Below are 15,070 nucleotides of genomic sequence, written 5' to 3'. Positions count from 1 at the left end.
TCGCAATCTGTATATCTTCTTTGGAGAAATGTCTATTTAAGTCTTCTGCCCATTTTTGGATTGGGTGGTTTTTTTGATATTGAGCTGCATGAGCTGCTTGTAAATGTTGGAGATTAATCCTTTGTCAGTGGCTTCATTTGCAAATATTTTCTCCCATTCTGAGGGTTGTCTTTTTGTCTTGTTTATGGTTTCCTTTGCTGTGCAAAAGCTTTTAAGTTTCATTAGGTCCCATTTGTTTATTTTTGTTTTTATTTCCATTTCTCTAGGAGCTGGGTCCAAAAGGATCTTGCTGTGATTTATAGCATAGAGTGTTCTGCCTATGTTTTCCTCTAAGAGTTTGATACTGTCTGGCCTTACATTTAGGCCTTTAATCCATTTTGAGTGTATTTTTATGTATGGTGTTAGGGAGTGTTCTAATTTCATTCTATTACATGTAGCTGTCCAGTTTTCCCAGCACCACTTACTGAAGAGGCTGTCTTTTCTCCATTGTATACTCTTGCCTCCTTTATCAAAGATAAGGTGACCATATGTGTGTGGGTTTATCTCTGGGCTTTCTGTCCTGTTCCATTGATCTATATTTCTCTTTTTGTGCCAGTACCAAACTGTCTTGATTACTGTAGCTTTGTAGTATAGTCTGGAGTCAGGGAGCCTGATTCCTCCAGCTCCGTTTTTCTTTCTCAAGATTGCTTTGGCTATTTGGGGTCTTTTGTGTTTCCATACAAATTGTGAAATTTTTTGTTCTAGTTCTGTGAAAAATGCCAGTGGTAGTGTGATAGGGATTGCATTGAATCTGTAGATTGCTTTGGGTAGTATAGTCATTTTCATAATGTTGATTCTTCCAACCCAACAACATGGTATATCTCTCCATCTATTTGTATCATCTTTAATTTCTTTCATCAGTGTCCTATAATTTTCTGCATACAGGTCTTTTGTCTCCTTAGGTAAGTTTATTCCTAGGTATTTTATTCTTTTTGTTGCAATCGTACATGGGAGTGTTTCCTTAATTTCTCTTTCAGATTTTTCATCATTAGTGTATAGGAATGCAACAGATTTCTGTGCATTAATTTTGTAACCTGCTACTTTACCAAATTCATTGATTAGCTCTAGTAGTTTTCTGGTAGCATCTTTAGGATTCTCAATGTATACTATCATGTCATCTGCAAACAGTGACAGCTTTACTTCTTTTCCGACTTGGATTCCTTTTATTTCTTTTTCTTCTCTGATTGCTGTGGCTAAAACTTGCAAAATTCTGTTGAATAATAATGGTGAGAGTGGGCAACCTTGTCTTGTTCCTGATCTTAGAGGAAATGGTTTCAGTTTTTCACCATTGAGGATGATGTTGGCTGTGGGTTTGTCATATATGGCCTTTATTATGTTGAGGAAAGTTCCCTCTATGCCTACTTTCTGGAGGGTTTTTATCATAAATGTTTGTTGAATTTTGCCGAAAGCTTTCTCTGCATCTATTGAGATGATCATATTGTTTTTCTCCTTCAGTTTGTTAATATGGTGTAGCACATTGATTGATTTGCGTATATTGAAGAATCCTTGCATTCCTGGGATAAACCCCACTTGATCATGGTGTATGATCCTTTTAATGTGCTGTTGGATTCTGTTTGCGAGTATTTTGTTGAGGATTTTTGCATCTATGTTCATCAGTGATATTGGCCTGTAGTTTTCTTTCTTTGTGACATCTTTGTCTGGTTTTGGTATCAGGGTGATGGTGGCCTCATAGAATGAGTTTGGGAGTGTTCCTCCCTCTGCTATATTTTGGAAGAGTTTGAGAAGGATCAGTGTTTGATAGAATTCGCCTGTGAAGCCATCTGGTCCTGGGCTTTTGTTCGTTGGAAGGTTTTTAATCACAGTTTCAATTTCAGTGCTTGTGATTAGTCTGTTTATATTTTATATTTCTTCCTGGTTCAGTCTCCGAAGGTTGTGCATTTCTAAGAATATGTCCATTTCTTCCAGGTTCTCCATTTTATTGACATATAGTCACTTGTAGTAATCTCTCATGATCCTTTGTATTTCTGCAGTGTCAGTTGTTACTTCTCCTTTTTCATTTTGAATTCTATTCATTTGAGTCGTCTCCCTTTTTTTCTTGATGAGTCTGGCTAATGGTTTATCAATTTTGTTTATCTTCTCGAAGAACCAGCTTGTAGTTTTACTGATCTTTGCTATCATTTCCTTCATTTCTTTTTCATTTATTTCAGATCTGATATTTATGATTTCTTTCCTTCTGCTAACTTTGGGGGTTTTTTTGTTCTTCTTTCTCTAATGCTTTAGGTGTAAGGTTAGGATGTTTGTTTGAGGTGTTTCTTGTTTCTTAAGATAGGATTGTATTTCTATAAACTTCCCTCTTAGAACTGCTTTTGCTGCATCCCATAGGTTTTGTGTCATCGTGTTTTCATTGTCATTTGTTTTTAGGTATTTTTTGATTTCTTCTTTGATTTCTTCAGTGATCTCTTGGTTAGTAAGTAGTGTATTGTTTAGCCTCCATGTGTTTGTATTTTTTACAGATTTTTTCCTGTAATTGATATCTAGTCTCATAGCATTGTGGTTGGAAAAGATACTTGATATGATTTCAATTTTCTTAAATTTACCAAGGCTTGGTTTCTGACCCAAGATATGATCTATCCTGGAGAATGTTCCATGAGCACTTGTTGGTTTTGGATGGAATGTCCTATAAATATCAATTAAGTCCATCTTCTTTAGTGTATCATTTAAAGCTTGTGTTTCCTTATTTATTTTCATTTTGGATGATCTGTCCATGGGTGAAAGTGGGGTGTTAAAGTCCCCTACTATGATTGTGTTACTGTTGATTTCCCCTTTTATGGCTGTTAGTATTTGCATTATGTATTGAGGTGCTGCTATGTTGGAATAGTCTTCATTTTAAAGTCTATTTTGCCTGATATGAGAATTGCTACTCCAGCTTTCTTTTGATTTCCATTTGCATGGAATATCTTTTTCCATCCCTTCACTTTCAGTCTGTATGTGTCCCTAGGTCTGAAGTGGGTCTGTTGTAGACAGCATATATATGGGTCTTGTTTTTGTATCCATTTAGCCAGTCTGTGTCTTTCGGTTGGAGCATTTAATCCATTTACATTTAAGGTAATTATCGATATGTATGTTCCTATTACCATTTTCTTAATTGTTCTGGGTTTGTTATTGTAGGTCTTTTCCTTCTCTTCTGTTTCCTGCCTAGAGAAGTTCCTTTAGTGTTTGCTGGAAAGCTGGTTTGGTGGTGCTGAATTCTCTTAGCTTTTGCTTGTCTGTAAAGCTTTTAATTTCTCTGTCAAATCTGAATGAGATCCTTGCTGTGTAGAGTAATCTTGGTTATAGGTTTTTCTCCTTCATCACTTTAAATATGTCCTGCCACTCCCTTCTGGCTTGCAGAGTTTCTGCTGAAAGATCAGCTGTTAACCTTATGGGGATTTCCTTGTGTGTTATTTGTTGTTTTTCCCTTGCTGCTTTTAATATTTTTTCTGTGTATTTAATTTTTGATAGTTTGATTAATATGTGTCTTGGTGTGTTTCTCCTTGCATTTATCTTGTATGGGACTCTCTGTGCTTCCTCGACTTGATTAACTATTTCCTTTCCCAGATTAGGGACGTTTTCAACTATAATCTCTTCAAATATTTTCTCAGTCCCTTTTTTTTCTCTTCTTCTTCTGGGACCCCTGTAATTCGAATGTTGGTGCATTTAATGTTGTCCCAGAGGTCTCTGAGACTGTCCTCAATTCTTTTCATTCTTTTTTCTTTATTCTGCTCTGCAGTAGTTATTTCCACTATTTTATCTTCCAGGTCACTTACCGTTCTTCTGCCTCAGTTATTCTGCTATTGATCCCTTCTAGAGAATTTTTAATTTCATTTATTGTGTTGTTCATCACTGTTTTTTTGTTCTTTAATTCTTCTAATTCCTTGTTAACCGTTTCTTGTATTTTCTCCATTCTATTTCCACGATTTTGGATCATCTTTACTATCATTATTCTGAATTCTTTTACAGGTAGACTGCCTATTTCCTCTTCATTTGTTAGGTCTGGTGGGTTTTTGCCTTGCTCCTTCATCTGCGGTGTGTTTCTCTGTCTTCTCATTTTGCTTAACTTACTGTGTTTGGGGTCTCCTTTTCGCAGGCTGCAGGTTTGTAGTTCCCCTTGTTTTTGGTGTCTGTCCCCAGTGGCTAAGGTTGGTTCTGTGGGTTGTGTAGGCTTCCTGATGGAGGGGACTAGTGCTTGTGTTCTGGTGGATGAGGCTGGATCTTGTCTTTCTGGTGGGCAGGTCCACATCTGGTGGTGTGTTTTGGGGTGTCTGTGGCCTTATTATGATTTTAGGCAGCCTCTCTGCTAATGGATGGGGTTGTGTTCCTGTCTTGCTAGTTGTTTGTCATAGGGTGTCCAGCACTGTAGCTTGCTGGTCGTTGAGTGGAGCTGGGTCTTGGCGTTGAGATGGAGATCTCTGGGAGATTTTCGCCGTTTGATATTACGTGGAGCAGGGAGGTCTCTTGTGGACCAGTGTCCTGAACTTGGCTCTCCCACCTCAAAGGCACAGCCCTGACGCCTGGCTGGAGCAGCAAGAGCCTGTCTTCCACATGGCTCAGAGTAAAAGGGAGGAAAAAAAGAAAGAAAGAAAGAAGCTAAAATAAAATAAAATAAAGTTATTAAAGTAAAAAATAAAAATAATTATTAAAAAAAATTTTTTAAGGTAGTAAAAAAAAGAAAGAAAGAAGAGAGCAACCAAACCAAAAAACAAATCCACCAATGATAACAAGTGCTAAACCCTATGCTAAAAAAAAAAAAAAAGACAGAACCCTAGGACAAATGGTAAAAGCAAAGCTATACAGACAAAATCACACACAGAAGCATACACATACACATTCACAAAAAGAGAAAAAGGGAAAAAATATATATATATCGTTGCTCCCGAAGTCCACCTCTTCAATTTGGGATGATTCATTGTCTATGCAGGTATTCCACAGATGCAGGGTACATCAAGTTGATTGTGGAGATATAATCCGCTGCTCCTGAGGCTGCTGGGAGAGATTTCCCTTTCTCTTCTTTGTTCACACAGCTCCTGGGGTTCAGCTTTGGATTGGACCCACATCTGCGTGTAGGTCACATGAGGGCGTCTGTTCTTTGCTCAGACAGGACGGGGTTAAAGGAGCAGCTGATTCGGTGGCTCTGGCTCACTCAGGCCGCGGGGAGGGAGGGGTACGGATGTGCGGCGAGCCTGCGGCGGCAGAGGCTGGCATGACGTTGCACCAGCCTGAGGCGTGCCGTGCGTTCTCCCAGGGAAGTTGTCCCTGGATCACGGGACCCTGGCAGTGGCGGGCTGCACAGGCTCCCGGGAGGGGCGGTGTGGACAGTGCCCTGTGCTTGCACACAGGCTTTTTGGTGGCGGCAGCAGCAGGCTTAGCGTCTCATGCCCGTCTCTGGGGTCCGCGCTGACAGCCGTGGCTCGCTCCCGTCTCTGGAGCTCCTTTAAGCGGTGCTCTTAATCCCCTCTCCTCACACACCAGGAAACAAAGAGGCAAGAAAAAGTCTCTTGCCTGTTCGGCAGCTCCCGACCTTTTCCCGGACTCCCTCCCAGCTAGCCATGGCGCACTAGCCCCTTCAGGCTGTGTTCACGCAGCCAACCCCAGTCCCCTCCCTGGGATCTGACCTCCGGAGCCCGAGCCTCAGCTCCCAGCCACCGCACGTCCCAGCGGGTGAGCAGACAAGCCTCGGGCTGGTGAGTGCTGCTCGGCGCCGATCCTCTGTGCGGGAATTTCTCTGCTTTGCCCTCCGCACCCCTGTGGCCGTGCTCTCCTCCGCGGCTCCGAAGCTTCCCCCCTCCGCCCCCCGCAGTCTCAGCCCGCGAAGGGGCTGCCTAGTGTGTGGAAACCTTTCCTCCTTCACAGCTCCCTCCCAGAGGTGCAGGTCCCGTCCCTATTCTTTTGTCTCTGTGTTTTCTTTTTTCTTTTGCCCTACCCAGGTACGTGGGGAGTTTCTTGCCTTTTGGGAGGTCTGAGGTCTTCTGCTAGCGTTCGGTAGGTGTTCTGTAGGAGTTGTTTCACATGTAGATGTATTTCAGATGTATCTGTGGGGAGGAAGGTGATCTCCACGTCTTACTCTTCTGCCATCTTGAAGCTCCTCCTAAAACTGTTTAAAAGAAAAAAAGTTAAGAGAATGAGTAGTGTAAGCTTAACCAGATGGCCTAGAAGGAAGCGGCAAGAGATGGTGTTGGGGCTGGGGAAAGTGCAATGTTTTTAAGATTTAGGTTGGAAGTAGACAATGATTATGAAAAGGAATTGTTGTGCAAGACCTAGGGCCTAGTGGAACTTAAATGGCATTAGGGTGTAGTTGACCGAGTCTTTTTTTTTTTCTTTTTTCATCACCCTTCCCATCAGTAATTTTTTGTAGCCAGGAAAAATAGACATAGGTTTAATCAAAAGTTGAGAATTAGTGGAAGACCACTGTGGTAAGGGAATATGAGTGTATTCAAGATGTAAATAAACAGCAAAGTTAGAAGGTATTGTTTTTTATATAATATTTCAAACAACATTATAGCAATTTACATGAAGTTATTTGATTTCCAAAGTGAATAAAACACACTGGATTTCATAGGTTCCTGGAAATGTGCATAAGCCAAGATCTCTGAGCTATGATAGATACTAAACCAGCACTGGCTGAGGCCTATTAGCCTGGTTAAATGGTAGTATAGTTTTCTTAATTGCTACTCTGTGAGTGTCTTTAGAGGAAAATAAAAAATGTCTTTGGAGGAAAAACAATCTTCCCCCATCTATATTTATTCTTTTTGTTATAGATTAGGTGATTAAATTAAAAGATTGTGGTCACTTGTGGTGTCGAAAGTTAAAGAATTTTAGAAGGAAACAGCATCCAAGTACACAAACTTTCTTAATATTTTCTTAAGCCACTTTAAAAGGCTATGAACATATATACATGTATGTAGAGCCTACAAATATGTTACTATCACTAGAGTGGGCAACTTCTTAACAGTGATTTTATTTGCTCCTTTATTCTTTTGATTGTCCTCCAAAGCACTTTCCCATCTGAGAGAAGAAGGGATCAAACCCCTTTTAAAGGGCCTCTTTAAGATGTAGATATGGAGTGATATGTAGGTAGACAAATGAATTTAACTCCTCAGGAGTTTAAATTGTAACAGATGCTGAATCAAGCCTCAAGATTTAAACTTGTCTGCTGTATGCATCACAGATACATATTGATTTACCTGAAATATACTTTCCTCATGGCTATTCAATGACCTGAATTTTATTGAATAGAATTTGAAAACATTTCTCTCTAAAATCATATAATTACATCAGCAAGATAGCCTTAAAATAGTAAATAGAAACTGAGTTTCGGGAATTCCCTGGCTGGCCAGTGTTTAGGACTCCACGCTTCCCCTGCTTCCACTGCTGGGGGCCCTGGTTTGATCCCTGGTCCGGGAACTAAGATCCCACGTGCCTTGGGGCGCTGCTGGGGCGGGGCGGGGGCGGGGGCGGGGGGGTGTAGAAACTGAGTTTCAGTAGACTTTAATCTTTTCTCTTTGTTATATCATTGACCACTTTAGAAAACAAGAGAGCTTTATTACAACACAGAATTTTTTTTTTACAGAATATTATACTTTAAACTTTCTAAATTTAGTGTACTTCAGTTTTAAGAAGGGTGTATTGTGTTTTCATTAGATAAAAAATGGAATCTAATTAATAAGAAATCTTATTCTTTAGAAGTCATGTGAGTGTATGTGTGTGTGTGTGTGTGTGTGTATGTTTAATGTTAGATTAAAAGAGTATTAATTCCGTGGCTCAAGGGTGAGTTTTACTGATTTATCAGATATGTATAATTTGGACCTTCCTAAACGTGGCCACCTTTATCTGTAAATAACTGAACAGTTCAGTAAACCATTTCCCACTTTTTGACAGATAGTAGTACTGTGGTAGACCTTTAAAAGAAGATATTAAGAACATCTTCAAATTTCTGTCACTTTTCACTTATTTCTTTATGATGCTTTAAAATAATATATATCTCACTGAAGTTTTCTATTTTACTTTGGTACTTGATCTCTGTCTTTATTTGCATATATTCTAGGGTCAGTGATGAAAAGGATGCACGAGGATATCTTCAGGCCTTAGCTTCTAAAATGACTGAAGAATTGGAAGCTTTAAGAAACTCCAGCTTGGGTACCCGAGCAACAGTAAGCTCTGCCATTTAGCAAGCAGGCTTATTATATTAGTCGGTGGGAAGGCTCAGAAAACACTGTAATAAATCTGAGTGCTTACATCAGTTTGTCTAGGCTTTGCCTACTGTAAAGATTTTCATGAGAAATCATTCAATGTTTTTCCAGTTTAGGAAATTATAATACATAGCTGCTTAACTATAATTTGTGTGGCTAGCCATTAATGGTAATAACCATAAAAAATAAATGCATTTATAATGTGAGTCTACAGTTATTTCTGAATTTAATGAAAAATAATATATTTTCACAAGTAATAGTTCTCTTTAATTCTTTAATTAGGGAAAGATAGTTCTTTTAAGTAGTTTCCAAATTCACTTATATTACTAAATTTAAATGTTAAAAATAAAATCGAATGGAGCTAAAACCTCAGTCATATTATTTCATAGGATATGCCCTGGAAAATGCGTCGTTTTGCAAAACTGGATATGTCGGCTAGACTGGAGTTGCAGTCAGCTCTGGATGCAGAAATAAGAGCTAAGCAGGCCATCCAAGAAGAGCTGAATAAAGTTAAAGCGTCTAACATCATAACAGAACGGTAAGACTGAATAATATAGTCCCACTAGAGTGATTTCTAATTTGGTCCAAAAGTATCTGGAGAGAAGTTACACGTTTAGTTTCCTACCTACCCCCTTTTTTTTTTAAGTGATGACCAGAAAAAAACTATGAATATTTGAAAATGAATTGATGATTTTAGGCCTTGTGTGCAGTGATGCAATTTTAATACAGCTTTGTTTCTATCTGACTTGTCCTTAAAGTGGAATTAATAGTACTAATTAATATTCTGTTATTTACTTATCCCCTTATTTGTAAAATTCACTCTCAAATTTTATTCCATTAAATCCAAAATAATCTTTTGTTCAAGAATAGCACATTAGTCTAAAATTGCAGCATAGAGTCAGAACAAAATATAGTCATCTGAAAATTCTGGCCTCTACCATAGATCTTTTTACACATGAAGTTTCGAGTGATGGTAAATTTCATAAAGGTAGAATATACTTAAATTATCCTTTCTTTCATGTTATGTATTAAAAAAAGTGTATCGCCCACAGGTCCAGGACAGTTAGCTAATGGATACATTCCCTCCATTCTTACCACAACAGTAGAATAAATCATACTCAGAATAAATAAATGATAAAAGGAAACTCGTAATTAGATTGGTTCAAGAATAAGTTATAGAGGAATAAGGTGATACAGAGGGACAGTAGAAAGTTCATGTTACAAATCAAAATATAAATAGAAAAATCCATTTGGTGCTCAGAATACTAAATGTTGCAAAGGCATTCAGTCATGAAAAGAAATACAGTCCCATAAATGCGGTTTTTAATGGTATGAAGCACCCCAGTTGAATTATAAATTCTTGCTATGAATTATCCAATCATAAATTAATTATGCTTTACTGAAATGTGCTAGTGTAACATTGAAAATGGAAAAAAATTGTTTTTGGATAATATGAATTGATCCCAACGTAAAGAACTGCTAAATGTCATTCTCTGTATCGTAATTTGGAATAAATGTGATCTTTCTGCTTATGCTTAGGACATATAAATTTACACATTTGTTCATAAATCAGGAATGTGAGTCAAACTGAAAATTATATATTTAGTCACTTTCATGGTTCTCTACGAAAGAAGTCTAACAGAATTCTAAAATTAACCTTTGATTTTATGACATTTTTTAATTTAATAATGTAGCTCAGAGCCAGCAACTTTTCTATAAAAGGAAAGATAATAAATACTTTAGGGCTTGTAAACCATATAGTTTCTGTCTGCTCAACTCTGCTGTTGAGTACAAAAGCAGCCACAGACAGCATATAAATGAATGAGCCTGACTGTGTTCCAGTAAATCTTTATTTACGCAAGAGTAGATGACAGGCTAGGTTTGTCCTTCCTGCAGTAGTTTTCAGTTCCCTACATTATCATGACTGACATTTAAACCAATTAAGTTCAACTACATACATGATGGCTCACTAACCAACAATATAAATAATGACATTTTTCCTTTTTTTCCCTTAAGTAAACTAAAAGATTCAGAGAAGAAGAACTTGGAACTACTATCAGAAATTGAACAACTGATAAAGGACACTGAAGAGCTTAGATCTGAAAAGGGTATGGGAATGTGTTTTGCATCAACGAGGACTTAATGTTCTGTTATGAATGCATTTTATTATATAAGAATCAGCCTATTGTGTAGGCAGGAGAATTGTTCACATACACAATTCTGGCACTCATTTATAGATGTATGTGTATATGGCGCACACACACACACACACACACGCACATATTTGGTAGACAAGTCTCCTGAGTCATTTTGTTTTACTTGATACACGTTGTTTAAAGATTTCTTAACAGAAAACTCACTTTGCCATAAATTTGACTGTTTTTTCAGGACCATGGACTATATCATGAACAATATTTTTGTGATTGGAAAAACTTGTTTTTATCATATACTTTATACTATTCTCAAATGTTATAGGGGATTCACTCTCAGGGTAGTTGACGAAATAATGTATGAAATAACTAAAGATTAACCTAATCCAGTATTAGAAAGGCAATTCAATGACAAAGAATTATTTGGGCATTTCGGTGTCTTCTTCCATGTTTGATACTCAAATTGTTTGCCCTGTGGGATTTTCCAGGATTTATTCCCATTTTCTTGAAAACATTACTTGAGCATTTTTTCATTAATGTAAAAAGTAACTCAGAGTGCTTGGTAGCTTTATGACGTGAACTTCAACGTTCTTTCCATAACATGGGCATTAAGAATGTGAAGATTTAATTTTTTAAAATTCAGAATGTTATTATCTTAATGAAAGGATCTCTTATATATAGCTGTTAGAAATTCATTTTCCTGACAGTATTCCTGACTGAATACTGAACTAGTTAATTGGCTCTATGTTGTACTTATGTGCCGCCTTATCATTTCCCTGTCCTATGACACACAGCGACGTAAAGCTGGTTGGGTCTCCGCATCTGCTTTTAAAATTGTGGAGGAAAGAGGGTAATCACACAAAGGAGTTAACATGAAAAAGCCATTAAAAGTAGTAGATGTTCAATAAATTTTTGTTGATTGAATTTCCTAGTGAACAAGAAGGAAGGAAGGAACCCAGAAAAAGTGAATTAGGAACTCAGATTAGGAGTACAAAGCATCATGCTAAAATGAGAATCAAGCTTAATTTTCATGTATGAAGAGTGGAAGGAGCTGCATGATTTAGTGAGCAGAGCAAAAAGAATATATAAGACATGGAGGACCTGTGGCCCTAAAGGCAATTTATATAGAAAAGAGACCAGTGAAGAGTATGACTTACTGTAACACACCAATTGGCATTGATTGCATCATTTTAAAGTAGATTTAAACTTGCAAAAGAAGAAATCGTTTATCCCATTGCAGACTAACCTATGGGTATGGCTTTTTATTTGGAATTTGAACGTTGCAGAATAATAAAATTTCACTATATGTTGTAAGATAATAGTCTACTTAAATAATACAATGTAATGTTTATATAATGAGGACAAGGATTTTGTTTTCCTGCTTTATTTATTATTATATATCCAGTATCTAGACAGGGTTTGGCAAATAAAAGGCTTTCAATAAATATTCATTGATGGAATGAATTTCTGAACATACTGCCTTATCTGGCAACTATGGTATACTATTAGAGAGTCATTCAAAAAGCACATAATTTGTTATCAGTTGATATCAGTTCCTTAAAAGATATGGAGATCAAAAATGTGTTTTGGTTGTTTCTCCTTTTCCTCCCTAGTATTTATCATTATGTGTATCTTAAGAATTAATTTGGAAATCATGTATTTAAAGTTAATGCCATAGCCAAGAGGTATGCGTGAAATTTTTTTAATTTGTCTGAGAAAAGCTAGGGTTTGGAGTCCTCATTCTCCAACCCTAGTTTTTCCCAGACAAAATTTTTTAATTTCATGCAATTTTTGTCAATAAAACAGTAAATGAAATCAGATTGAGGCCTTAGCAAAAGTTTTTTCATAATTAAATAAGTTTGTGGTATCACTGCATTTTTTAATAAAAGATTATTTATATTAATATGTACTATATGCTTGATGAGAGTATTTCAAAAAGGAAACCTTGTTTGGTGATAAATTACCTTAGAAAAATCAGGCATAACGAGGGTTCTATTTTAAAAATTTTCTCAAGAGTACCAAAACATTTAATGTGCTTCTTACAGTGTACTGTATAGGAAAAGAAATTCAGGAACTCAAGTAAGTCAAGAAACAAGTATTTCATGGAGTCTGATGTAATTTAACTATTGAGTGATATTCCAAGAAACACTAATGTATTTTAGTTTTTTAAGTATGTGGAGTTAGTGATATTAATTGGTTTTAAAATACAGTAGTTTGCGAGCAGCTTTTTAATAGATTCAGACAGGAAAGGTTATCCATGAAAATTAGTCTTAATTGTTCTAGTTTTAAAAAAAGTTGCTGCTGTCTTCTAGGTATAGAGCACCAAGACTCACAGCATTCTTTCTTGGCATTTTTGAATACGCCTACCGATGCTCTGGATCAATTTGAAGTAAGTATTAAACTTTTCATATATCCTCTGCAGTCAATTTAAAATTTACTTTGTGATTTAAAATTTATTTGCAATAAAACTTTTATTGCATCCCATATAAGAGGACCTAGAATCTTATATACACAAAAACGTATTAGGAAAGGAATATGTTCTGCAATGTTATGGAAACTTTAATCATAAACTCTTCTTGTGTTTAAGAAAAATCTAAGAAAGAGCTAAATAAGAGGGTCGTTGATAAGATTTAAAAGAAATTTCATCTCTTTCCCTGAGGAACAGTAAGTGCAGAACAAATCCTAACTTTAAATAATTTTGACACTTTTCTTTTTTCTCCAAAGCATAGAGCCACAGTAAAAAAACAAGTGAAAATATCAGAGCTCACAATAGGGCAATGCTGGTTCTAGTTCCAAATCAATTCAGTTTTTTAGAAGTATACCAAAAGAATGCTTTCTGTTAAAAGTATTACATAGAGTTTATTTGGCACACTCCATTATAATGAAATAGTGATTATGTGACTCTGTCGTTCTTTGGTACTTAAATTCTTTGCTAGAAAAAAAAATTAAGATATGAAGTATATTTTTATGTCAGAAAATTTAAGTTAGTGATTATATCTTAATCAACAAATAATCGTATGTCTCTGTGCAAGGCACTGTTCTAGGTGCTGGAGATACAGTAGTGACCAAATTGACGAAGTCCTGCCCCTCAAGAAGCTTACATTCTAGCAGGAACAATTAGAGGCAGAGATTCTGTTGCTTACTTTTAGTTGTTACCTTCTGGAGTGCTTCCATTTAATTTGATTATTAATGAGCTTCAGCTTAATACATTTTGAGCACAGTATATGAATTGTATTTCATTCTTTTGGGAAAGGAAAAAAGAATCACACTTTAAAAAGTAATTAATGAAATTCTACGTTTCTTGAGAAACAATGACAGTGACTGCTTTTCTCATTTATTTATTTGAATTAATGTCATTTGCCTTTCAACTGTTTTACAAAATTTTTGATTTATTATTTGTTCTTATTAAATTGCTTCATCCATATTTTCTATTTTTTTATTGCTGTATTCGTTAAATAGGATTCCTTTTCTTCTTCCTCATCTTCACTGATTGATTTTTTGGATGACGTAAGTCTTTGATTTTCAAACCAATGCATCCTTCAGTAAAAGAGATCAGTGAATTGATATGAAGAATTTACCTAGTAATGCAGTCAGTTTTAGAAATATCACACTTGATAATTTGCGAGCCAAAACGTGCTTCTTTCTTACTTTAAATACAATGAAGAGTTATCATTATTAAATATAATAAAGTAAAAATGTACTTTTAAAAATGTGTTGTCCATCAGAGAATCTCTATAGTTCCATTCTTTGCAACAATTCTGAAGACTGGAATGCTTATTTGATTATTGTCACTATAGATACATAGATATAAATAATTGCTCCTTTTTGTTTTTCATGGCAATTTCTATTTCACATTCCCCTTTTCTTTTCAGCACTTTACTATTTAGTTTATATGTTAGTTAAAAGTAAACCTCTGGTGGTATAATCAGAACAAGTGACACGTTTTATTAACTCTTCCAGTAGATTTTATCATAACACAATAATTGAGTACAGATCAATTTTTAATGCTGACAGAATTTCTCTTCTAATGTAAAAAATGATTTTAGTTAATAGATGCACTATATTCACTATAAATTGACTGCATTATCATTTTCTCTCTTAAATTAATTGTATAGATTTAATAATTTAGAAGTTCCTAATGTATAGTGTTCCTCTCTTTACAGAAATACCTGACATATACGTTCTCGCTAATCCACATTAAATGGCACAATAATTCTTGTTGTAAAGCATTGTATTATCCTGTTGAACATTCTATCTTTACAGAAATTTGGAAATAAAATGGGTTCAAATGCAAATATTGTGCATATAACTATTTTTAAACCAGGGGAAATTCTTTAAATGTTTTATTTTTTGTGTATTGTTAAATATAATTCTTATATTGAGGAGAGTATTAAGCATAATTTTCTACTAAAGAAAACTCCTGATCTATATTTTTAAGTGATTTTTTATTTCTTTGAAATATTTATACCAAAGTGTGCACCTTTCCATTCTAAATGGAAACTATTTTATTATTCTTGAGACAAATAATTAAACTAGGTAATTCTGCAGTGTGATAAAAAGAGAACTCTTGATGTACAATAATATTTGATGTTATAATCTGATGTATATTTTACTATTCTAAAATACTCAGTATGGTATTTCCATACAGATAACATTCACCTTAAAAAGAATGGGAAGGAAGTTTGAACAAATATT

General features: G+C 35.7%; 1 protein-coding gene across 6 annotated transcripts in view; it reads left to right on the top strand.

Annotated features, from left to right (window-relative positions):
• LOC309605026 (serine/threonine-protein kinase MRCK alpha-like) overlaps nucleotides 1-15,070 on the top strand; it is a 95,509-nt gene that overhangs the window by 22,154 nt on the left and 58,285 nt on the right. For 4 of the 6 annotated variants that reach the window (XM_082340277.1, XM_082340276.1, XM_082340280.1 and 1 more), the window contains exons 4-8: nucleotides 8,081-8,186; nucleotides 8,615-8,763; nucleotides 10,242-10,333; nucleotides 12,688-12,764; nucleotides 13,835-13,882. In XM_082340277.1, the coding sequence (XP_082196403.1) occupies nucleotides 8,081-8,186; nucleotides 8,615-8,763; nucleotides 10,242-10,333; nucleotides 12,688-12,764; nucleotides 13,835-13,882 (472 nt within the window). The remainder of the gene's footprint in view (nucleotides 1-8,080; nucleotides 8,187-8,614; nucleotides 8,764-10,241; nucleotides 10,334-12,687; nucleotides 12,765-13,834; nucleotides 13,883-15,070) is intronic. The other 2 variants (XM_082340279.1, XM_082340278.1) reach the window with 1 other exon arrangement.

This window comes from Balaenoptera borealis (genome assembly GCF_965194805.1).
Source record: "Balaenoptera borealis genome assembly, chromosome: 1".
Lineage (NCBI taxonomy): Eukaryota > Metazoa > Chordata > Mammalia > Artiodactyla > Balaenopteridae > Balaenoptera > Balaenoptera borealis.
This window is presented reverse-complemented; position numbering and strand designations above follow the sequence as displayed.